The sequence below is a fragment of the Staurois parvus genome, unplaced genomic scaffold (assembly GCF_062004578.1).
Source record: "Staurois parvus isolate SC_StPar_1 unplaced genomic scaffold, SC_StPar_1.0 ptg002140l, whole genome shotgun sequence".
Lineage (NCBI taxonomy): Eukaryota > Metazoa > Chordata > Amphibia > Anura > Ranidae > Staurois > Staurois parvus.
In genome coordinates, this window is record NW_028319936.1 from 1,359,666 (window position 1) to 1,384,181 (window position 24,516).

Sequence of the window (24,516 nt, forward strand, 5' to 3'; positions counted from 1 at the left end):
TTTTTTGCAAAAAAAAAAAAAAAAGTGCATTTCTTATTTTGGTCTGCATGAGCCTGTAAAGCATTGCACCATGCAGGTCTTCTGCAAATCTGTCAGTATATCTGCTTGCCCGTATGGAATGTATGAGAAAGCAGATATACTGACAGGAAGATTCAATGGACTACCACGGCACTCCACAGCACCATGATAGTTAATTGAAAACTACAAAATGGCAAACCGACAGCCGCTAAGGCTGTCGGGACTTTTAGTTCATTCATTCACAGAACGCACGGCCGCTCTGTTTTCAAATCTGACAGATAGTATGGGAAAATTTCTCCCCCTATTTCTGTCACGGGGAGGGGGGAGCAGCTGCAGCATTGGGAACACGTTACATGTTCCACCCTAAAAATGTGTGGAACATGTAACATGTTCCCAAAGGAGAACTTATCCTTTAAAAAGCGCAGTCACTGCAACTAACAATTTATTCAAAGCAGATAAAAATATATAAATATGAAAAGAATTGCTGTTATTTATATAGTTTACTTTCAGTCAGTCAAGCAGTAAGGTCCAGTATGTCTTCAGGGAAAACCCTCAGGTAAACAACCTGAGCAAGAGCACAGGCAAACCCAGACCGAGTCACCTGAGGGGGCCTTAACCACAATTATCAGAGGCAGGGGAAACAAAACAAACATAGCGACGTGTACTCCTGGATGGTCACAAACACAAAACAACTGCGGATGAGAGGAAGGAGCTGCTTTTTAATCTCCATTTAGTGCTTCCCGTTGAAGGCAGAGGCAGTCATCTCTCAAGACCTTGTCCTTGATGATAATTTGTGAAACTGTTGTCAAAGTACAGGTTATCCGAGCACAGGCAAACAACAGAATTAGCCAAGGGCGACATTGGCGATTACATCTCTTTGCTACTGTAAGCTGTAACCTCTTGTTGGCAGTAACCACATTTGGAGCACACTGAAAGCAATGTGCAGCTAATGAGATGATGAGCAATAAGTAGTCACGTTTCCAAGTACTGAAGAGGATTATTTGCCAGCATGGCACTTGGGAAAAAAATGTGTTGCACCTATTGCTTGTAGTAACATTGTTCCCGTGCTCTGGCAGTGTCGGTTGCCTGTGTTTCCTGCTGAGCACCATAGTTCCATCCCTTGACCCCTTCAGTACTACATGACTCACCAGTGATGTAAAAGTGGGGAATGTAGACATCTGAAACTCCCAAGTGTCAAAATGCTGAAGATTGTGAAAGAGGCTGTAATACCTTAAAGTGAGGCAGGCCATATGGTATGAGAGCTCTTCAATTGCTTGGAGCTTTCATAGAATGCTGTGCTAGCTAACATCTGTCACAGAGATCTAACCTAGGCAGATTAACTATACACAAGGTAATTTATACAAGCCTTTTTCAACCAGAGTGCCCAGACAGCCTGGGGTGCCTTGGAAAAATTCCTACAAATTTCCCAACAATTGTATATAAGCAGCAGGTGGATCATTCATGCCTTTAAGTTACACAAAGCCATAGGTTTTCATTGGGCACTTTTATGACCTTCTAGCTGCCGGCATCCTAACAACCAATGACATCATCAGCTGATAAGGAGGACATCGGGTGCATGCACATCATCCTTGTTTGGCCCTCTCCAGTCCCTCTCCATCAGTCACATTAGCAGAGCGAGGGAGAGAAACACTGGAATACTAGTCAGTACCAATGTGCAAAGGTATATTTGCTTTGGAAGAATAAATCGCCTCTAACATTGGGTGTACTATATGTGTGTAGAATAGTTTTTTACATTTTAAAATGGGGTGCCTTGAGAATGAGCAGAATTTTAAGTGGTGCCTTGACTGAAAAATAGTTAAGAAATGTGGATTTAGAAAAACCGTATAGGAGAGCTTGATAAAGTATGTTGCTGTCTCAGTGCTCTCAAGAAGGATAATGCTAGCGGTAAATAGGTACACACAAATGCTAGCAGTATATGGGTACACACAAAATGATAGCGGTATATGGGTACACACAAACGCTAGCGGTAAACAGGTACACACAAATGCTAGCGGTAAACAGGTACAAATGCTAGCGGTAAACGGGTACACACAAATGCTAGCGGTAAACGGGTACACACAAACGCTAGCGGTAAACGGGTACACACAAACGCTAGCGGTAAACAGGTACACACAAACGCTAGCGGTAAACAGGTACACACAAACGCTAGCGGTAAACAGGTACACACAAACGCTAGCGGTAAACAGGTACACACAAATGCTAGCGGTAAACAGGTACAAATGCTAGCAGTAAATAGGTACACACAAATGCTAGCGGTAAACAGGTACAAATGCTAGCGGTAAACGGGTACACACAAATGCTAGCGGTAAACGGGTACACACAAATGCTAGCGGTAAACGGGTACACACAAATGCTAGCGGTAAACGGGTACACACAAATGCTAGCGGTAAACGGGTACACACAAACGCTAGCGGTAAACGGGTACACACAAACGCTAGCGGTAAACAGGTACACACAAATGCTAGCGGTAAACAGGTACAAATGCTAGCAGTAAATAGGTACACACAAATGCTAGCGGTAAACAGGTACAAATGCTAGCGGTAAACGGGTACACACAAATGCTAGCGGTAAACGGGTACACACAAACGCTAGCGGTAAACGGGTACACACAAACGCTAGAGGTAAACAGGTACACACAAACGCTAGCGGTAAACAGGTACACACAAATGCTAGCGGTAAACAGGTACAAATGCTAGCAGTAAATAGGTACACACAAATGCTAGCGGTAAATAGGTACACACAAATGCTAGCGGTAAACAGGTACAAATGCTAGCGGTAAACGGGTACACACAAATGCTAGCGGTAAACGGGTACACACAAATGCTAGCGGTAAACGGGTACACACAAATGCTAGCGGTAAACGGGTACACACAAATGCTAGCGGTAAACGGGTACACACAAATGCTAGCGGTAAACGGGTACACACAAATGCTAGCGGTAAATAGGTACAAATGCTAGCGGTAAACAGGTACAAATGCTAGCGGTAAACAGGTACAAATGCTAGCGGTAAACAGGTACAAATGCTAGCGGTAAACAGGTACAAATGCTAGCGGTAAACAGGTACAAATGCTAGCGGTAAACGGGTACACACAAATTCTAGCGGTAAACAGGTACAAATGCTAGCGGTAAACGGGTACACACAAATGCTAGCGGTAAACGGGTACAAATGCTAGCGGTAAACAGGTACACACAGATGCTAGCGGTAAACAGGTACACACAAATGCTAGCGGTAAACAGGTACACACAGATGCTAGCGGTAAACGGGTACACACAAATGCTAGCGGTAAACAGGTACAAATGCTAGCGGTAAACAGGTACACACAGATGCTAGCGGTAAACAGGTACACACAAATGCTAGCGGTAAACAGGTACACACAGATGCTAGCGGTAAACGGGTACACACAAATGCTAGGGGTAAACGGGTACACACAAATGCTAGGGGTAAACAGGTACACACAAATGCTAGGGGTAAACGGGTACACACAAAATGCTAGGGGTAAATAGGTACACACAAATGCTAGGGGTAAACGGGTACACACAAATGCTAGGGGTAAATAGGTACACACAAATGCTAGGGGTAAACGGGTACACACAAATGCTAGGGGTAAATAGGTACACACAAATGCTAGGGGTAAACGGGTACACACAAAATGCTAGGGGTAAACGGGTACACACAAATGCTAGGGGTAAATAGGTACACACAAATGCTAGGGGTAAACGGGTACACACAAAATGCTAGGGGTAAATAGGTACACACAAATGCTAGGGGTAAACGGGTACACACAAATGCTAGGGGTAAATAGGTACACACAAATGCTAGCGGTATACGGGTACACACAAATGCTAGGGGTAAATGGGTACACACAAATGCTAGGGGTAAATGGGTACACACAAATGCTAGGGGTAAACGGGTACACACAAATGCTAGGGGTAAATGGGTACACACAAATGCTAGGGGTAAATGGGTACACACAAATGCTAGGGGTAAATGGGTACACACAAATGCTAGGGGTAAACGGGTACACACAAATGCTAGGGGTAAACGGGTACACACAAATGCTAGGGGTAAACGGGTACACACAAACAAATATACTTACTAGGACTCCAGCTGCAACAGATGCTATCATGTTCCTCTTCTCACCCCAGTCAATGCACTCTGAGCACCGCATACTGTCAAGAAAGCCTGACATCTTCAAAAGACCTACAAGTAAATGTAAAGATCAGTAAACAGTATAGAACAATTTACATCCTGATAAAAAAAACAAAAACAAAAAACAGTCAAAATAATACATGTAAAATTCTCCTCACTTATATAGTGCACAACTTTGCAGGGTACATGTATACAGGACCAGTACCTGACAAAGTCTTGTTCATGCACTCATGACACTGCAACATATGGAAACACAGGCTCTGCCCCACAAAGAAATTGTGCAAGTTCGATTTTAGGTGTTAGCAGTCTGTTTAAATGAATAAGGGATCCTAATGCAACACGTGTTAAATACACCACAATGAGTTGGCAAAGTGTGAATGGGCCCGTAAAGTGGTTGTAAACCCTTACATATTGCCAGTGAAGTAACTAGCATCGGAAGATACAGAGATGAAACACATTCTCATATATAAGTTGTACCTGTTTATTTGCAGCCATCTATCCTCTACTGCACACAATTTTCACAGCACCTCTCTGAAGCAGAGTGGGGATCTGAAGTTTCACTGAGCAGATCTCAGTGAGGACAGCTCTGAACCCTGATTGGAGGGAGGGAGGGAACACCCCCCTCCCCCACCACACACACACACAGTACAGGAGAACATGCACAGCTGTGGCTGTCAATCACAGTCTGTGTGCTGGAACTCTCAATCACCTTTTAATCTTTTGCTGTCCAGAAAAGCTGTCAGAAGCAACTCATGCAGCTAACAGGAATGCTGTGACCTGCTGCAGACAGAAATCACACTCAATGCTTTGGTTAGAGACACAGTATAAAAGCATATGCTTTGTTCATATTTCATGTATGAGGTTTACAACCACTTTAAGGAACTAGCAATCTCAGGTACCTACTATAGTCATGTTTAAGGAATTTTGGGTAAAAATTGACTAAACAACAAGTATAATTTTAGACTTAAAGACCACCTGTAGGAAATCCATGAAGACAAAGGAAGAACATACTTTTACTCTCCATGTAGATAGTGTACCTTATAATAACTAAACCCAGGACCTTGTCCTGCTAAACTACATTGCAAACTATTATGCCTATCTTTCAAAGTGATGGTAAAATCATAGTAGCAAAGTTTGTATATAAACTCTGGCTGACAGTACAGGAACTTTGTGCGGAGTAAAATAAAGGGACTCGTATAAGAATACTAGTTGCATGGCTGCCTCTCATTTTAATGCACTCTAGGTCACTGACCTGGAAATATAGCGTGCAAGCTAAGTTAGAGTGAAATGAGATCTCCTGATCGGCATGCTGAAGGGTTCACAATTCAGATTCTCACAGTATAGGTTTACTTTAAAGTGCACATGTAAAGAAATGCATTCATTAAGGTCAGTGCACCCAAATGAATATTTTGGTTTTCTTGGTAATGGCAAAGGTTCCATTTAACAATTAGAAACGTAATAAAGATATCCTGATGATGTTTTTTTGTTCAACTCAGTGGGCGAAAAAAACGAAAAAAAAACAGAGATATGACCATGTGATGTGTGTGCTGCGATCTTCCCTGTAGAGCCTCCCCCTGCCAGAACACACTGATCAGAGCTCACAGCCATTGGCTGCCAGTGAAGATCGGATGCCAGTTTTCCACACGTTAGAGTGGCTTCTGTCAGAAAGGCTGATGAACACAGTGGCTGAATGTTGGCCAGTTTCTAACCAGCCAATGCTGGCCTATATTTGGCTCATGTGTATTAGCCTTTTGTCTCTGGGTACAAGCAGCTGTCCTCATAGAGGCATGGCTTTGCTTCCTCAAATCAGAGAAGTAGGGCATGACAGTAATTAAATAAAAAAAAAAATCTGCCAATCTTTCTCCAAATCTGATGAGATTAGAAGTCAGATGCAGCAGTACCTTAGATTTCACACTGCAGCTAGGAGGATGTAGGCACAGAAGAGTTCAGAGTACCTCACAAACCAGCAAGTGCATTGGCTACTTTTTAAGAGTAATCCAGACAAAGTACATTTTTCATGGTATTGCTTAAGTACAATTAACAACCAGGATGGGCAAGCACACAACCAGAACTATGTGACAGAAATCACACATCCCCCAAAAGAAGTCACTTGGCTGTTCAAACCTACCACGACCTGATGCTGCATCTGCCCCTTTCCGGCTCTGCACTGAGAACCAAGAGATCAAAGAGCGCTGATCACTCAGTTCTCCCCTCCACTCTGGACAGACAGTCATGACTGTCAGTTGACAAGCGTGCTGGGCTGTAGAGAGTAGGGAGCACATGGCTCAGTCTCCCAGTGGTGCAGCTGAGAGAGGCTGAGCCGGGTGCTGGTCCAGGCATCTGGGTGGATCATGAATGTAAAGTCAGGCTCTTTCCCAAGCACGGACTGGCTGAGTGATGCCAGGTGTCAGAAGGCTTTAGCCTACTGCCAGCGGAACACGGGTCACAGGAGTGCAGTTTGTTCTTGTTCATTTATAAAGTAGTATAGCCTACTAATAAGGCTTTGGCCATACGTCTCCTTTAAGTAAGGAACAGCGTTCTGTATACACATGATTTCCCACAGAAGAATCATATGACTTACAGCTTGAATGGATCTCTTTTATAAATATATGTACTGCACACTGCTGTCATTTGTACTGGAATACTTCACTTCTTGATGGCTACAGCTATATATTTAAAGTATATGCAGAGGTTATAAACACAATAGGGTTACTGCATAAACTTGAGGCTTAGGATTGCATAGCTTAATCAAGTTTTGTTACATTTTCTGTTTTTTTTTTTGTGTATGTGAGACAATATACAAAATGTTTTCACATTCAAATCCATGTGGGAAAATAGTGGTGCACCAAAATGAAAATTCTGGTGCCAAAAAAGTAAAATTCAAAATGTACTTGGCCGAAAACCGAAATGCGCAGTTTTTAAAAATGAATATACAGTGGGGCAAAAAAGTATTTAGTCAGCCACCAATTGTGCAAGTTCTCCCACTTAAAAAGATGAGAGAGGCCTGTAATTGGCATCATAGGTAGACCTCAACTATGAGAGACAAAATGAGAAAACAAATCCAGACAATCACATTGGCTGATTTGGAAAGAATTTATTTGCAAATTATGGTGGAAAATAAGTATTTGGTCATCTACAAACAAGCAAGATTTCTGGCTCTCACAGACCTGTACCTTCTTCTTTAAGAGGCTCCTCTGTCCTGCACTCATTACCTGGCACCTGTTTGAACTTGTTATCAGTATAAAAGACACCTGTCCACAACCTCAAACAGTCACACTCCAAACTCCACTATGGTGAAGACCACAGAGCTGTCGAAGGACACCAGAAACAAAATTGTAGACCTGCACTGGGCTGGGAAGACTGGATCTGCAATAGGCAAGCAGCTTGGTGTGAACAAATCAACTGTGGGAGCAATAATTAGAAAATGGAAGACATACAAGACCACTGATAATCTCCCTCGATCTGGGGCTCCACGCAAGATCTCACCCCGTGGGGTCAAAATGATCACAAGAATGGTGAGCAAAAATTCCAGGACCACACGGGGGAACCTAGTGAATGACTTGCAGAGAGCTGGGACCAACGTAACAAAGGCTACCATCAGTAACACACTACGCCGCCAGGGACTCAGATCCTGCAGTGCCAGACGTGTCCCCCTGCTTAAGCCAGTATATGTCCGGGTCCGTCTGAAGCTTGCTAGAGAGCATTTGGATGATCCAGAAGAGAACTGGTAGAATGTCATATGGTCAGATGAAACCAAAATAGAACTGTTTGGTAGAAACACAACTCGTCGTGTTTGGAGGAGAGAGAATGCTGAGTTGCATCCAAAGAACACCATACCTACTGTGAAGCATGGGGGTGGCAACATCATGCTTTGGGGCTGTTTCTCCACAAAGGGACCAGGAAGACTGATCCATGTACAGGACAGAATGAATGGGGCCATGTATCGTGAGATTTTGAGTGCAAACCTCCTTCCATCAGCAAAGGCATTGAAGATGAAACGTGGCTGGGTCTTCCAACATGACAATGATCCCAAACATACCGCCCGGGCAACGAAGGAGTGGCTTCGTAAGAAGCATTTCAAGGTCCTGGAGTGGCCTAGCCAGTCTCCAGATCTCAACCCCATAGAAAACGTTTGGATGGAGTTGAAAGTCCGTGTTGCCCAGCGACAGCCCCAAAAAATCACTTCTCTAGAGGAGATCTGTATGGAGGAATGGGCCAACATACCAGCAACACTGTGTGCCAACCTTGTGAAGACTTACAGGAAACGTTTGACCTCTGTCATTGCCAACAAAGGATATATAACAAAGTATTGAGATGAACTTTTGATATTGACCAAATACTTATTTTCCACCATAATTTTCAAATAAATTCTTTCCAAATCAGCCAATGTGATTGTCTGGATTTGTTTTCTCATTTTGTCTCTCATAGTTGAGGTCTACCTAGGATGCCAATTACAGGCCTCTCTCATCTTTTTAAGTGGGAGAACTTGCACAATTGGTGGCTGACTAAATAGTTTTTTGCCCCACTGTATATTTTTTGGAAAAAAATACACTGATTAAAAAAACAATATATATCCCAATTTTTTTGTAAAATATGAAAGAGGATGTCACAGCGAGTAAATAGCATGCATCCCTTGTGATAGAAATAATTAGTGACAGGTCTTCTTTATGGAGAGATATGGGGTCAATAAGACCCCACATCTCTCTTCTGCAATGTAAAGCATTGGATCAATAAAAAAAAAATAAAACCCAAAAAACATTGATCTAGTGCTTTAAGTGACATCGCTCCGGTCCTCCAAGGGCATAGAGATGAGTGGCGGCCATCTTTCCTTCACTCATCTCTATGCCCAGTGCCAGGATTGATGGTTTCTCAGGTAAGGCTGAGAACTACCGAGTGGCAGCCGGTGACGGCAGGTGGGTTTTTTCGGCACCTGTATCGGTGCTTTTTTTTCATTTTGGCCAGCGGCTGAAATGGGTGTTTTTGGTGGATTCCTAAAAAGAATCAAGTAGAAAGTACTGTTTGCATAATATAAAAAGCATGGAACTTCAAGTAATAGGTTCTCCTGCACAAGGATGTTTATTAGTTCCAAGCCAGCATAAAATCCATAGCTCTCTCCCAAGCATGGAGAGCTGCGGGTGCACCTTACCTGCGGCTTGAGATAAAGCCTGAACTAGTGCCCCCATAGCAAGCAGCTTGCTATGGGAGCACTCTGCTGCGGGGGGGGGGGGGGGGTGCCAGTAGCACCAGCTATGGACCCCAGAATAGGACTATCAGGGCGGCTCTGTGCAAAACCATTCTGCAGAGAAGTATGATGTGTTTATTATTTATAAAAAAAAATTACGTTTGCAATCACTTTAATGCATTAAGGTAGAAAATGTCCCATTAACTGCTCCCCCTAAACACTTACCTGACTTCCCCACTGATCCAGCTCTGTTCTGTTTGCTGCAGCACTGGTCTCTCAGGACACAGAGCAGCGATAGCCAATGGCTCCTGCTGCTGTCAATCAAGCCCTATGAGGAGGGAGTGGGAGGCGGGACCAAACTGTGCTGTTTGTGTCTATGGACGCACACAGCCTGCCTCAGAACAAGCCCACATGGATTCCCCTATACCCTCATAGCACATTGTAGGGTTGCCACCTCATCCCTTTAATACCAAACCCAAAAATAATTCCACAGGTTCTGAGGCTGATTAAGGTGGTAATTAAACTCACTTAGTGCCTTATCTGCAGTAAATCAGCCTCAGAACCTGTGTAATTAATGTGTTGGTTTTAAAGGGATGAGGTGGCAACCCTAGCACATGGTTTGCCATGGAGGCACTTGAGAGGAGCAGATAGCGCCAGTGGAGGACTGCAAGATGTTTGGGCAGTACCACTGCACAGAGCAGGCAAGTATAACTTTTTTAAATCTAATTAACTGCCCTTCCCGACCAGAACTACAGCTACAGGGCTGTGCAAAATATATGTGATATTGCATTTCCAGGTAGGTGGTGCACGCGCCGCCCTACGCGGATACAACTGTCAATCACCGGGTCCCTGCCGACACACGGCGACTGCTGAGTATCACTGACGGGGGAGAGAAATGTATGTAAACAATACAGGTCTCTCTCCTGCCAGCAGTAACATACTGCTGTGTATTTCTCTGTACAGCAGAGAAATACACAGCAGCATGTTTCCCTAGTAAAGCACACTTAGTAAAACAGCACATAGTTAACCCCTACCTGCCCAGTGTCATTAGTACAGTATCAGTGCTTTTTATTACCACTGATCACTGTATTAGTGTCACTGGGTATGTCAGTGGCAGTTAATCAGTCCCCCCCCCCCCCCCCAGTGTCAGAATGCCCGCCGCAGTCCTGTTATAAGTTGCTGATAGCTGCCATAACTAGTTAAAAAAAAAATTCAGTATATATACCACCATTTGTAGATGCTATAACTTTCACATAAGCCAATTAATTTTTTTATCAAGACATGTAGCATAATACTTTTTGGCCTAAAATTATGAAGAAATTCAATTTTTTTAAATGTTTGTACTGCATAGGTTTTATGGCAAAAAGTCAAAAAATTTTCCAAAATTTTCAGTTTTTTTTGTTTATAGCGCAAAAATTAAAACACACAGGTGATTAAATACCACCAAAAGAAAGCTCTATTTGGGGGGGGGGGGGGGGGGACACAAATTTAATTTATGTGCAGCGTTGCATGACCGCGCAATTGTCAGTTAAAGTAACGCAGCGCCATATCGTAAACAATTGCCTGGTCAGGAAGGGGGGGGGATCCTCTTGAGAGCAAGGGGCTAAAAGAAAATGCTTTTACAATCACTTTACACCTCCTCTCCCAAGTTAAAACATATTCAGTGTCACATGAAACTTCCTTGTCTGTAAACAATTAGCTGAGAGATCTGCATGTACAAATCTGTAAGAGGAAGTTTAGTGGAAGGAGAGAACTGTTTACAGACAAATAGAGGAGTGTTGCCTTAGGACACACAGGAGCAGAGAGAAGGAATGGGATCAGAGCCTCTCATCAGTCACATGTCTAGAACAGAAAAGCCTGTTAGTAATGTTTATCCAGGCATTGCCACTGACCAGCTCCAACCCCTGCACTGCTGGGCTCAGTCCAGGACAAACTTCCATGGATGGGAAGGAGATGACAGCAGTGAAGACAAAGAAACCCCCTGTGTTTGGATCTGTGCTCCAGTGTCCTCTGCCATCTGCATACAGACCCACCCAGCCACTGTACAATTGTGAGCAGAGATACATTACAATCACCAGTCCCATACACAACACCACCAACCTTCGCGATCCTGGCCGGTAATAAACAATTCTCAGGGATGCAGTGACGCAGAAGCAGACTGAGCCTATTCCCTGCAGAGGAAGCCGACAGGCTGAAGCCAGTGGCGGCCATCTTACTACAGGGCTCTCAACCCGCGACCTCCTAACGTTAGCTAGCCCCCGCTAACGGACAGGCTATAGGACTTGTGGACGAGACCCTTTACATATTCTGTCATTCAACACTATGGTAAAGTAGCGTTTATTTGGTGGAATCAAGGTGGAAAGTGAGGGCTGGCGTCCATCTTGGTAACGGACAGAAGCAGGAAGTGATCGGCGCTCCTAAGCACAGGATGTCAGGCTGTTAAAGGGACCGCACTATGGAACCTAACCCTAAATGCGCGTGATGTTGTCACGCCTGGAATTTAGTACATGGAAACTGTAAGAGTTACATTACATGGGCAGCTTTTAAAGGGTAACTCCTCTTTCGTGGGGAAATTTTTAAAAAAAGAAGAATAATAATAGGCAGCACAGTGGACAGGTGTCAAACTAGCAGCCCTCCAGCTGTTGCCAAACTACAAGTCCCATGAGGCATTGCAAGATTGACAGTTACAAGCATGACTCCCAAAGGCAGAGCTGTGATGGGACTTGTAGAGGGCCACCAGTTTGACACCCCTGGTTGGTTAGCACTTCCACCTGGCAGTATTAGGGTTCAGATCCCAACCATGGCATTACCTGCCTGGTGTGGACCTGCATGCTCTCCCTGTGCTTGCGTGGGTTTCCTCCAGGTACTCCAGTTTCCTCCCACATGCCAAAAGACATGCTGGCAGGTTAATTGGATCCTGTCTAAATTGGCCCTAATATTTGTGAATGTAAGTTAGAGAATTTAGATTCCCGTTGGGGGTTAGGGACTGATGTGAATGTAATAAAAATAAATAAATAAATATATATATGTGTGTATGTATATAGATAGGTTTTTTTAATATTTTTTTTTACATATTTTACATATCACTTTATATATGAAAAGTACTGCATAAACAACTGAAGGCACTATATAAGTACCTGAAATAAAATACATAATAAATAATATAGCATATATAATTGTGACACAAGCAGGGGCGGACTGACAACTCATGGGGCCCCCGGGCAATAGGGATCATGGGGCCCCTGTGTCCTTGCCCAAACTCAAAAAAGCCTATGAAAAAGGTACCAGGGGCATCTCATGGGGCCCCCTACTGACCCCGGGGCCTCGGGCAGTGCCTGAGTTTCCAAATGGTCAGTCCGCCCCCTAACTCATGCAGCATACACACAGTGGTGTATTTTGGTTTTGTGCTGCCCTAGGCAAGACTAAAATCGGGCACCACCCTGCATCTAAATGTGTCCCACCCCTTCCTGTTTAAGATCCACCCCTTCATTTGAACCCCACCCCTTCCTATTTAGGCCCCACCTCTTCCTATTAGAGCTCCACCCACTGACAACGATGGGGCGCTATCCCTCCCACTGACACCAACAATGGGACAGTATTCCTCCCACACTGGCACTAATGATGGGGTACTATTCCTCCCACTGACACCAATCAGAGAGGGAGAGAGAGAGAAGAGAGGGGGAGATAGAGAAGAGAGGAGATAGGAAAGGGAGAGGGGGGGAGGAAAGGGGGGAGAGATGGGAGAGGGGGGGAGGGAAGGGGGGGAGAGATGGGAGGGAGAGGGGGGGAGGGAAGGGGGAGAGAGATGGGAGGGAGGGAGAGGGGGGGAGGGAAGGGGGAGAGAGATGGGAGGGAGGGAGAGGGGGGGAGGGAAGGGGGGGAGAGATGGGAAGGAGGGAGAGGGGGGGAGGGAAGGGGGGGAGAGATGGGAAGGAGGGAGAGGGGGGGAGGGAAGGGGGGAGAGATGGGAAGGAGGGAGAGGGGGGGAGGGAAGGGGGGAGAGATGGGAAGGAGGGAGAGGGGGGGAGGGAAGGGGGGAGAGATGGGAAAGAGGGAGAGGGGGGAGGGAAGGAGGGAGAGATGGGAAAGAGGGAGAGGGGGGAGGGAAGGGGGGAGAGGGGGGGAGGGAAGGGGGGGAGAGATGGGAGAGAGAGGGAGAGGGGAGGAGGGAAGGGGGGGAGAGATGGGAGGGAGGGAGAGAGAAGAGGGAGGGGGAGAGAGAGGGGGGAGGGAAGGAAGGGGGAGAGAGAGGAGGGAGGGGGAGAGAGAGAGGAGAGAGGGGGGAGGGAAGGGGGGAGAGATGGGGGGAGGGAAGGGGGGAGAGAGAGGAGGGAGGGGGAGAGAGAGAGGAGAGAGGGAGAGAAGAGGGGGGGAGAGGGGGGGAGGGAAGGGGGGGAGAGATGGGAGAGAGAGGGAGAGGGGAGGAGGGAAGGGGGGGAGAGATGGGAGGGAGGGAGAGAGAAGAGGGAGGGGGAGAGAGAGGGGGGAGGGAAGGAAGGGGGAGAGAGAGGAGGGAGGGGGAGAGAGAGAGGAGAGAGGGGGAGGGAAGGGGGGAGAGATGGGGGGAGGGAAGGGGGGAGAGAGAGGAGAGAGGGGGAAGGGAAGGGGGGAGAGATGGGGGGAGGGAAGGGGGGAGAGATGGGGGGAGAGAGAGGGCGAGAGAGAGAGGAGGGAGGGGGAGAGAGAGAGAGGAGGGAGGGAGAGAAGAGGGAGGGAGAGGAGGGATGAGAGAGAGAGGGTGGAGAAAGAGGGAGGGAGCGGGGGAAGAGAGAGAGGGAAGAGGGGAGGGAGAAAAAGAGGAGGGGGAAGAGAGAGAGAGAGGGTGGGGAGAGAAAGAGAGAAGAGGGGGGGGGGAAAGAGAGGAGGAGAAAGGTGGCGAGAGAGAGAATAGAGGGAGAGAGAAGAGAGAGAGGAGTGAGAGAGGGGGAAAGAGAGAGAAGGGGGGCAGAGAGAGAGGGGGGAAGAGAGAGAGAGATGGGGGGAGAGAGAGATGGGAGAAGAGGGGGAGAGAGGAGAGAGATAGAGAGGAGGGGGGAGAGAGAGGGAGAGAGGAGGGGGGAGAGAGAGGGAGAGAGGAGGGGGGAGAGAGAGGGAGAGAGGAGGGGGGAGAGAGAGGGAGAGAGGAGGGGGGAGAGAGAGGGGGGAAGAGGGAGAGGGATAGAGAAGGGGGAAAGAATACACAAGGCTGGCTGGAAGTGTGGGTAGGGCAGACACAGGAGGAGAGGACGGGAGGAGGAGGGGCAGCTTTCTCTCTCCTCTCCTGTCTGTGTGAGGGGGGGAGGGAACTGTCAGCACTGGGTACTGCATATGCTGACAGATCCCCTGCAGTGCTGGAGGGGGGGGGTGGCCGTGGGGGCACATACAGTAGCTGACTGTATGCAGGGGGATGGATAGGGGAGGTGACTGGCGGCACATAGAGCAAAAGAGAAATGCACAGTCCTCTATATGCCGCCCGGCCCCCTCTCCAGCCGGCTCCATGGCTGACAGGTTCTCTGTCTCCTCACCCATCCTCGCTGCCGAGCACACACGAACCCGCCCCCCTGGCCAAGCACAGCCCTTTGCAGCGACAGCACTGGTCCCTTCTGCCTGGGGGTGATGCCGCCCCCTGAAAAGTGCCACCCAAGGCAGATGCCTTGTTTGCCTCGTGGCAGATACGGCCCTGCATACACATATGACATATATAGCCAAAACTAGGTGGGTTGCCTGAAATAAATAGTTACCTTTATTAGCACTCTCTTGACAAACTCCACTGTGGGCAAAAAGGCAAATTCAACACAACCAGTCATAATGTATTTAACAATCACAATGTTGCCAGTTTGCATATAGTCTCCAGAGAAGTCTTTGCAGAATAAGCCCATGATGTGGCTACATGTCTCCTAGAATGTGGTGTCACCACAGGAAGTGCCAACTTTCTCAACTTGTATGCTGCTTGAACAGTGTTGACTATCCAAGAAGCTAAGGAACAAAGAGACGTTTTCTTTCTCTCTGCTCTTCCCATTTTTGAGTTTGTGCAAGTACACAGGGGCCCTATGATCCCCTATTGCCTGGGGGCTCCATTAGTTGTCAGTCCACCCCTGGCAGTGACAGTGGTATACAGATGATTATTCAAACATCATAGTGTTATTGCTAATATTGGCAAGTTTCCTCCTTTTCTGTACAAAAAGGCGGTGGTGGCAGTGTGAAGGGTTAATTGCGTAATTAACCTGACCCAGTAACAATCGCTCTCAGGCTGCCAGTACATAGATTGTGGTCCATTAGCTGGAAAATCTTTGTGCAGGGTGCAGCTGATATTTGTACGCATGGGACAGCGCGGTTTTAGATTGGCTAGTTCTTCGGTCACGAGTTAGTGAGAAGGGCTGGGGGTCTGACGCCGTGATCGTTACACTGAGGAGTTTACTGTCTGTAGAAAAAAACGCGAAAAGACAAAAACAGTAGCTGTAAAAATGTCCAGTGTGCAGGAGGACTAAGTTGTAAACTGAAAGCGCTGCGGTTAGCTTTTTAACAAATAGTATACCGGGCAATATAAATATAAATGCAGCACTAAAAATGATAAACAGTGACGTCACGCTGCAGACGGCCCTGAGGAAGGTAAGCGGCCATTTTTGAAAGTCTGTAACACGCGAGTGCTTTTATTTCCCTACTCTGCTGGATTTTTTTTATAAAAAATTCTACACTATCAGTATCTATCTGTCTCTGGCTTGTTATATACGAGCCCCTAAGGTGGCAATTTCCCCAATTCTGGATGTTTCTGGTCTGGTGGTCTGACTTTTGCTTGGAGCTGTCCTTGGGAGCAGAGAGTGTCCTGTGAGTGACTGGAGTTGCCTTGTGTGCCTATGGTGTGCCAGACGACTCCGCTGCCCTTGCCCTGACCCAGATGACCAATGGTGGATATATATATATATATATATATATATATGCGCATATCTTTTGCACTTCTGGTGAGTGCATTAATATTACTGGCCCTCGCCATAGAGATCACCAGCACGGAGCACGGATCACCATTTTATCTGGACTTCATTTGCGGTTGTACCATTATATGCACTATAGTCACTATATACTTATGACTTTATCTGGGAGATACGTCACGTTATGACGTTTCACTATTATACCACTTTATAGCGCTACATAAGCGCCCACTTCATATATTTTACCAGTATTGTTGTTTATCATTTTTAGCGCTGCATTTATATTTATATTGGATTATTTGGAGGTCAAGAGGTTTACCTTTTATGCCAGCTGCTTTTCTGATCTTGAGCTCGCATACATTTACTATATTCATTAGTATAATGGGCAATGTTTTTCTTTATTGTGCTCAATGTTTTAAGCTAAAAGAACATCCTGAGTTGAACTAGTTGAAGACAATGAACGTGCTACACACTCCCCCAAAAAAGTCATCAACGTACAAAGGACCCGTGTAGCATATCCAGCACTTCTATCCTGATGATGGGCCTTCTCTCCCACTCACAAGTAAGACTAGGTTCACACTGCTGCAATCCAATATTGATATGACTTTCAGAGCAATTATGTAGTGCAACTTGGATAAGATTTGTGTATTCTAGGTGGCCAAAATTGCTCTGGAATCACACCCAAAGTAGTACAGGGACCTTTTCCAAAATTTCTCCATGCTGCAGTACAATGATGTGAATGAGCACCAAGGAAAACAATGTGATTTCCATTACCATGCAATTCTATGTGACTCAAGTCACATCTGAAATCGCACTAGTGTGAACAAAGCCATGTTCTTAGCTACAAAATCAAAGCCTGGAAGTGCTGTGTAAATACAGAAGCTCCAGCAGCTGCTTCTGTCAAAAAAGACTGACTCAGTATTTATCATCACAGTTAAGAAGCAAAATAACTAGCTACAAAGTAACATTGCTACTTTTGTATCTACTTTGTTTCATTCAACTGCAGATCAAAGGGGTTAGCTTAGACTTGCAGGTACTGTCAGTTAAAGTAACATGACAAGTAAAAAAAAACAAACATAAAAACTTTACTAATTGTTCATTCACCCTAATCAGCCCTAATTAACCCCTTCATCCCCTTCTCTTGTCAGCTATTATTTTCCTGCCAATTCTTTTCTTTGTTTATTTTTACTAACCATTATTATTTTAACTTTTTCATTTTTAGTTGTTTTGTTTGTTATTATTTTTAATGTGTCACATTTAAAAAAAAATTGCAAAATTGGAAACAAATAACTTTATTTCATTTGTTAATTACTTTAAAATTACACTAAAATTTATGATTTTGGTGCAAAGTACTGCAAACATGATAAATTATAGCATGAAATGTATACTTTTAACTGACAGTAGCAATATTTTTTAAGCGGTCAAAAAACAGAAGTGTGGTTTTTTTTTTCTAAGGATGAAAAAAAAAAAAAATAATAATATATATATTTATATATATATATATATATATATATATATATATATATATATATATATATATTAGAAATATTTTTTTTCTTTAGAAAAAAACAACAAAAAATAGGCTCATGGCAGAAATGTAAGAACTGCTCTGGTCCATAGTGGGTGTAAAGGAGTGAGAGTTGAAATGGTTAATTCTACTTTAAGAGTCTGGTTCCACAATGTTCAAATTTGTCATGAAAAGAGAGGTCCAGTAGATATCTTAAGAATATAGACATCCCTTTTTGGAAACAATGGACACTAAGAAGTCTGTTTCATTGCTGCCTGCATGAAATGATCCATAGGATCTTGCTTAGCCTATACGTAGACCTCTAAAGACAGGAGACCAAGGTCTTTGTCCAGGTCAAGTTGCAAGAATTCCAGAACTTCCTGGACCTGGGGTTTACCGGGCAAAAAAACACTCATGTGGCAAGCTAAACACAATTTACAATTTTCTTCTAGACCATCTTAAATTAGGCTTCCTAGAACTTTTCAATGTCTTGGAGACTTGGTACAAATATTTGGCTTCCGTTAACCTGTCCACTCCAATGTCTAAACCATTAAATAGAGATATGCTGGCCACAAATGGCATGAGCATGTGCCAAGAGATCTGGACCTAGAGGTATTGCCTGCTCATTGAGGTGTGACAAGAATAAAAACCAAAACCTCTTCCTTCAAAATGGAATCAATGCCAATACCAATAGACTTTTTCTGCCACATTCTGGAAAGAAACTTCATAATCAGTGGCACTGGAAGTGAGGTGTAAGCCATTCTGAAGCTCCATTGTGCACATTATTATCAACAGATTGCTCCCCAATGCCTGGTTGCAAAAATCCTGCAATAGATCCTGCTCATTTTTGCCTTGTAAAGAGAAACATACCAGTCCACCACTGGGCACTTAAACGATCTACTGAAGGACCTCTGGGATGTAAGGACCTCTCATTGTTTACTATTACTTTCCGAGAGAGGAGATTCTCTTATATGATTTGATTTCATAGGATGTATATCGCTGCTATGTTCTGCAACAGCTTCTGTGCCCGTACCATTATGGTTTCCACTTCTCTTTTTGTCCTACCTGAGTTGGACCAGCTAACCAAGAAGAAGATGCCTGAAATCCTTCAGGACATCGATGACCACACTTAATTAGAGTACATTATACCCAAAGTTCTTCATTGCAAGCTTAAGCAGCATCCCTGAGCTGTTTTGCCCTGGCAATGTGTACTCCCCAACTAGTACCACTGTCATCTGTTGTAGCTATGGCCCCCTATTTCCCTGGTGTAATTACCATCAGAGGCATTGTTTTATATCTCTGGTGATCTGAATTTTCTGGCACAAATCCCCTGATGCCCATTTAGACAGAAACTGCTGCTGAAAAGTGTGAACATGCCACTATGCCCATTGTCTCTCTAGGAGGAAAAATTCATGGAGAGCTATTGCTACTCTCTACTCTCTGCTGGTCAGAACTTTGTTGTATGGTAAGGAGACTGTGTTATGGATGGTACTGACGCAGACCCCTAGAACTATAAAGTTGCTTGATAGGATCACAACACTTCTCTATAGTTCACAGAACAACCCACGACTCCCACGTGGTTATCACTTTACCCATGTTTTTGGGCAAAGATTTTCCTGCCACTAATCAAATACAGACATGCCATCTAGGTTGTAGAGTAATCACATCCCCTTCTTTCTTAAAAATGGAACTGTAACATCCACCTTTGTAAGTGTGCATGGGGAAATTAGGAACCCAAAGTACAGACTAGTTATTTAAAAGTTTTGGTTGGTCACTGTTGTGACGAACGCAGTGCTCGACCCCTGCCCTTCTCACCAACACATAACAAAGGACCAACCAATCTCACACCGCGCTTTCACTTGCGTAATAATGCCACTCTGAGCTGCGCCCTGCACAAAGACTTTCCAGCTCATGGGACAACAATCTATGTGCCTGGAGCCTGAGAGTGATTATCACTGGGTTAGGTTATTTACACAATTAACCCTTCAACCTCCAAACTGACATCAGATAGCTTTGGGACTATCAACCCTTCACAATGTTAGCAAGAACTGTCTATAAATGTCTGTAACACACACTGTTACCACAGACAAGTATATTCAGAAGATTATTATATACAGTAGCACTCTTCAAGAGACAGGGATTCTTTAGTTTGCATTAAAAGCCTTAGAGATAATTTTAACACTTTTCAAAATAGGGTTTATTAATGAAAAGGTCAAATGGTGCAATTAAAATATTTACAGAAAGGGATGTTACAAAGAAATAAAGAGAACAATTAAGTAACAGAGAAATAAAAGAAAGGCGTTAAGAAGGCAGAATACTTACAAAGTCCTTGGTTTTAGCAGAGTCCAATTGTTCATGCAAAACCGTTGCCTTGGCTCTCAAGTCCGTTAAGATGTTCCTTGGTTTATGTTAAACGAGAGCTCTATACTAGATCCGATCAGTCCCTTTTCTATGATGTCAAAGGAGTTGCGCCTGAGAACAACTGACCAATCATCTGGTTTAGGGGATGGGTGCTACAAGGTCACCAAATTTATGACCAAGTCCCAACTACAGTTTCATACTAATATTAACAACTTCTAATACATGCAGAGGGTATTCTAGCAACTGGCAGATTATTATTCAGAATTATATTTAGAACCCAGAGATACCAAACACAGCGTACCTTTGTCACACAGGAGGGAGGAGACTGCTTTCTCCCCCTTTTGTATGTGCTAACATAGTCGAGTATGACCTTGATTTGTTCGGTATGATATTCCTCATTCAAATATATACCTAACATTAATGTGTTCTCTTCCTGTTTAATACTATGAATTGTATATGAAATTGGTAATTTGTGGAATAGACATTTTATGGAATGTGCTCCATTCCTAGAGGCTTAATGGACTTACAGGTCATGTGTGACAGCTTGACTGAGTTATCACTGTTTTACGATAGGGCAGAGGAAAGGGTTCTCTGTGGTTAGTGGAAACAGACATCCTGGGAACACTAATTAGCTGTTTACAGCATGGACAGCTCTGTGTTTTAATTAAGATAAGAGGTTCTTTTGAAGTTTGTTAAAAGTTACAGCTACAGATTCCATAGTTTACAAAGGGGGAGGGGGAGTAGGAACACCACTCATGAAACCAAAATGCTGACACCTTAACAAGATGGCATGCTGCATACAGCTCGGTGTCTCTGTTGTGCACAATCATTACAACTGCCTCAAGAATTGTTTGCTTGTTCCAAGCCTGTGCTTGGAGAACTTAGGCTTTTTTGAAATGTAAGCACTTCTTCCAAGAGCGAGCTGTGCGTTTCTTCAATTTGTTTGAAAAACACTACTGGGTTGGCTTGCACAGCTTGGCTTTTCTGGTGCAGTGCACAGACTAGCATGTAAACTAGAAACATTTCTGTCTTGTAGTTATCTATCTTTCACATGAAAAGTGAAGTACTGCTCATTCTCTCCCTACTCCCAGCCTCTAACTGGGTTGCACCTTTTTTTTTTTTTTTTTGTGCGTGTGTAAGGGGGGGGGGTGCAATACCTATGTACTTTTTTATTAGTACATTATTTCTCCGTGCATGCACCCACTTCAAGTTTCTGTCCTCAGGCCCCTTGTCTTCTCCTTCTACACCTCCTCCCTTGGCCAACTGATACATTCTCATGGCTTCAACTACCATCTCTATGCCGACAACATGCAAATCTATCACTTTACCCCTCACCTCACCCCTTCAGTCTCTGCCCATATCACAAGCCTACTGAGCGACATATCGGATTGGATGTCACTCCACTTCCTCAAACTAAATCTTTCCAAAACTCAGCTCCTAGTTTTCCCCCCAGCCTGCGCCCCCCCCCCCCGACTTCTCCATCAAGACCAACAACACTATCATCGGTCCCACCCCTCAAGGCAGAGTACTAGGTGTCATCCTAGACTCCAATCCGTCCTTCCAGCCCCAGGTCCAATCACTGACAAACTCATGTAGACTTCACCTCTGCAACATCTCCAAAATACGACTGTTCCTAACCCCGGAAACCACTAAGCAACTCATTCACTCCCTTATTATATAACGCCTTGCCTACTGTAACTCCATCCTCATCGGCTTACCTCACCGCAGGCTATCCCCGCTTCAGTCTATCTTGAATGCTGTGGCCAGACTCATCCACCTTACTAACTGCTCCATGCCTGCCACCCCCCCTCTGCCAATCCCTCCACTGGCTCCCGATTGCCCAACGGATAAAATTTAAAACGCTAACACTGACGTATAAAACCATTCATAACACTACCCCAAACTATATCACCAATCTGATATCCAAATACCACCCAAAAAGTACTCTCTGCTCCTCACAAGACCTCCTACTCTCTAGCTCCCTGGTCTCCTCCTCCCATGCTCATCTCCAGGACTTCTCCAGGGCTTCCCCCATCCTCTGGAACTTACTACCCCAATCCATCAGACTATCACCTACTCTGCTCACCTTTAGGCACACTCTGAAAACCCATCTCTTCAGGGAAGCCTACCCCGCCCTCAGCTAATTAATGAACTCCTCCACTCTTCCTACCACTCCATCCCCCACAGCTATTTCCTCCTGTACCACTATCCCCTCCCTCCTAGATTGTAAGCTCCAAGGAGCAGGGCCCTCGAACCCCTCGTGTATTGAATCGTATTGTTACTGTACTGTCTTGTGTACTGTCTCCCACCATAATGTAAAGCGCTGAGCAAACTGTCAGTGCTATATAAATCCTGTATAATAATAATAAATAATAACTTCCTTAAGTGGGATGGATAATGTTGCCTTGCATTTGTAGCTGCTGACTTTTAATTTTCACAACACTGAGCGAAGTTCCTCCTGAAGCCAATCTTGTTGATTTTCCTCCTCTTGCATACTCATGGCCGTATCTAGCTTGTTTGCCAACTGGGATAAACCCTAAAATGAAAACGTTTATACCATCCCAGTTTAAAAACCTGTTCCACCACCTAGTGACACAATCACAAGGCCCTCCTGGCCGCCACAGGCCATTGCATGGTATAGGCCAGCGGTTCTCAACCTGTTGGTCACGACCCCTTTGGGGGTCGAACAACCCTTTCACAGGGGTCTCCTAAGACCATCGGAAAACACATATTTCCGATGGTCTTAGGAACCGAGACACCGCTCCGCTATCAGTCTCCAGGCGGGTCCGCCCACATGCAGATACGTCCACATTTCCCTGGACCGCGATGTGTGCGCGGGATGACAGGCCGCCCCTGTCATCTGGCCACATCCCCGGGATCACTCAACAGCTCCGCCTCCTTGCAAGTGATTGGCCGCCGGAACTGTAGCTCAGGAGAGGCACACAGGCGGCCAATCACCGGCGAGGAGGAGGAGGACAGCTGACAGGTAAGTGTCTATAGCGTGCAGGTGCTGCTGCAGCCAGGTATGCTGGCTGTAGATGGGAGAGGGAGGGAGCGAGCCCAGGCTGGAGCAGGAGTCGGCAAGGTAAGTATCATTGGTGTCAGTAGGAGGAATAGTGCCCCATCATTGGTGTCACTAATACCAATGATGGGGCACTATTCCTCCCACTGACACCAATGATGGGGCATTATTTCCTCCCCCCCCACTGACACCAATGATGGGGCACTATTCCTCCCCCCCCTGACACCAACGATGGGGCACTATTCCTCCCCCCACTGACACCAACAATGGGGCACTATTCCTCCCCCCACTGACACCAACGATGGGGCACTATTCCTCCCCCCACTGACACTAACGATGGGGCACAACTCCCCCCCACACTAGTATCAATGATGGGGCACTATTCCCCCCCCCCCACTGACACCAATGATGGAGCACTATTCCTCCCACACTGACACCAATGATGGGGCACTATTCCTCCCACTGATACCAATGATGGGACACTATTCCTCCCACTGATACCAACGATGGGACACTATTCCTCCCACTGACATCAGTGATGTGGCACTACTCCTCTCACTGACACCAATGATGTGGCACTACTCCTCCCACTGCAAAATTACAGTTATGAAGTAGCAACAAAAATAATTTTATGGTTGGAGGTCACCACAACATGAGGAACTGTATTAAAGGGTCGCGGCATTAGGAAGGTTGAGAACCACTGGTATAGGCTAAAGAACACATACATGTCAATTACTGCCTCCTTACATTGTCTAAAGGCAGAGATGAGCTCCTTCTGACTTGTTCTGGAGATAAAGAGACACTGGTGATTCCAGTGCCCATATCTTGATAGCTGTTAGCACAAAACTGAGCTTAACAATTAGATGACAGTCTAAATAATATTAAATAGTCTTTCTTAAAATCTGCATCAGTGCTTCTGTAAAGTACATTATAAAATGGCACTGAACTTTCAAGTGATAATGTGACATACCTGGCTAATTTCATTATCATGGGGTCCACCAGCAGATGTTAACTTCTTCGTCATTTAGAGGATACAGCTTTTTGAGTCTGTTATTCTTCTTCCTCATTTAGAGGCTAGAGTATATATCTTATTGAGTATCTCACCCATGCTTCTTCCTCATTTAAAGACATACAGTATCTTGTCTATTATCCTTTGCCTCTTCGTCATTTAGAAGATATAGCTTGTTGAGTCTGATATGCATGAACATCAGACTGTCTGAACCTCTCTACAGGCTGTAATGTTATCTTCTTTCAGCAAATGTTACTCTGGAAGCTTCATTCCTCTCTCTGACATTCACCTTGAGCAAGAAGTTGAGTTGACATGGCTGAGAAGATAAATATGTACATCAG

The 24,516-nt window shown here is 45.0% G+C and overlaps 1 protein-coding gene across 2 annotated transcripts in view; it reads right to left on the reverse strand.

Moving 5' to 3' along the window:
- The window catches only part of TMEM50A (transmembrane protein 50A), a 42,591-nt gene extending 18,312 nt beyond the window's left edge, over positions 1 to 24,279 (reverse strand). Inside the window, exons 1-2 of one of the 2 annotated variants that reach the window (XM_089665172.1) lie at positions 24,137 to 24,279; positions 4,137 to 4,240 (exon numbers count right to left, since the gene is read on the reverse strand). In XM_089665172.1, coding sequence (XP_089521298.1) covers positions 4,137 to 4,229 — 93 coding nt within the window. In that variant the 5' untranslated portion in view covers positions 4,230 to 4,240; positions 24,137 to 24,279. Of the gene's footprint in view, positions 1 to 4,136; positions 4,241 to 11,471; positions 11,607 to 24,136 lie in introns of those variants that run through there. The other variant, XM_089665171.1, reaches the window with a different exon arrangement.
- Between the last annotated feature and the right edge of the window lie 237 nt (positions 24,280 to 24,516).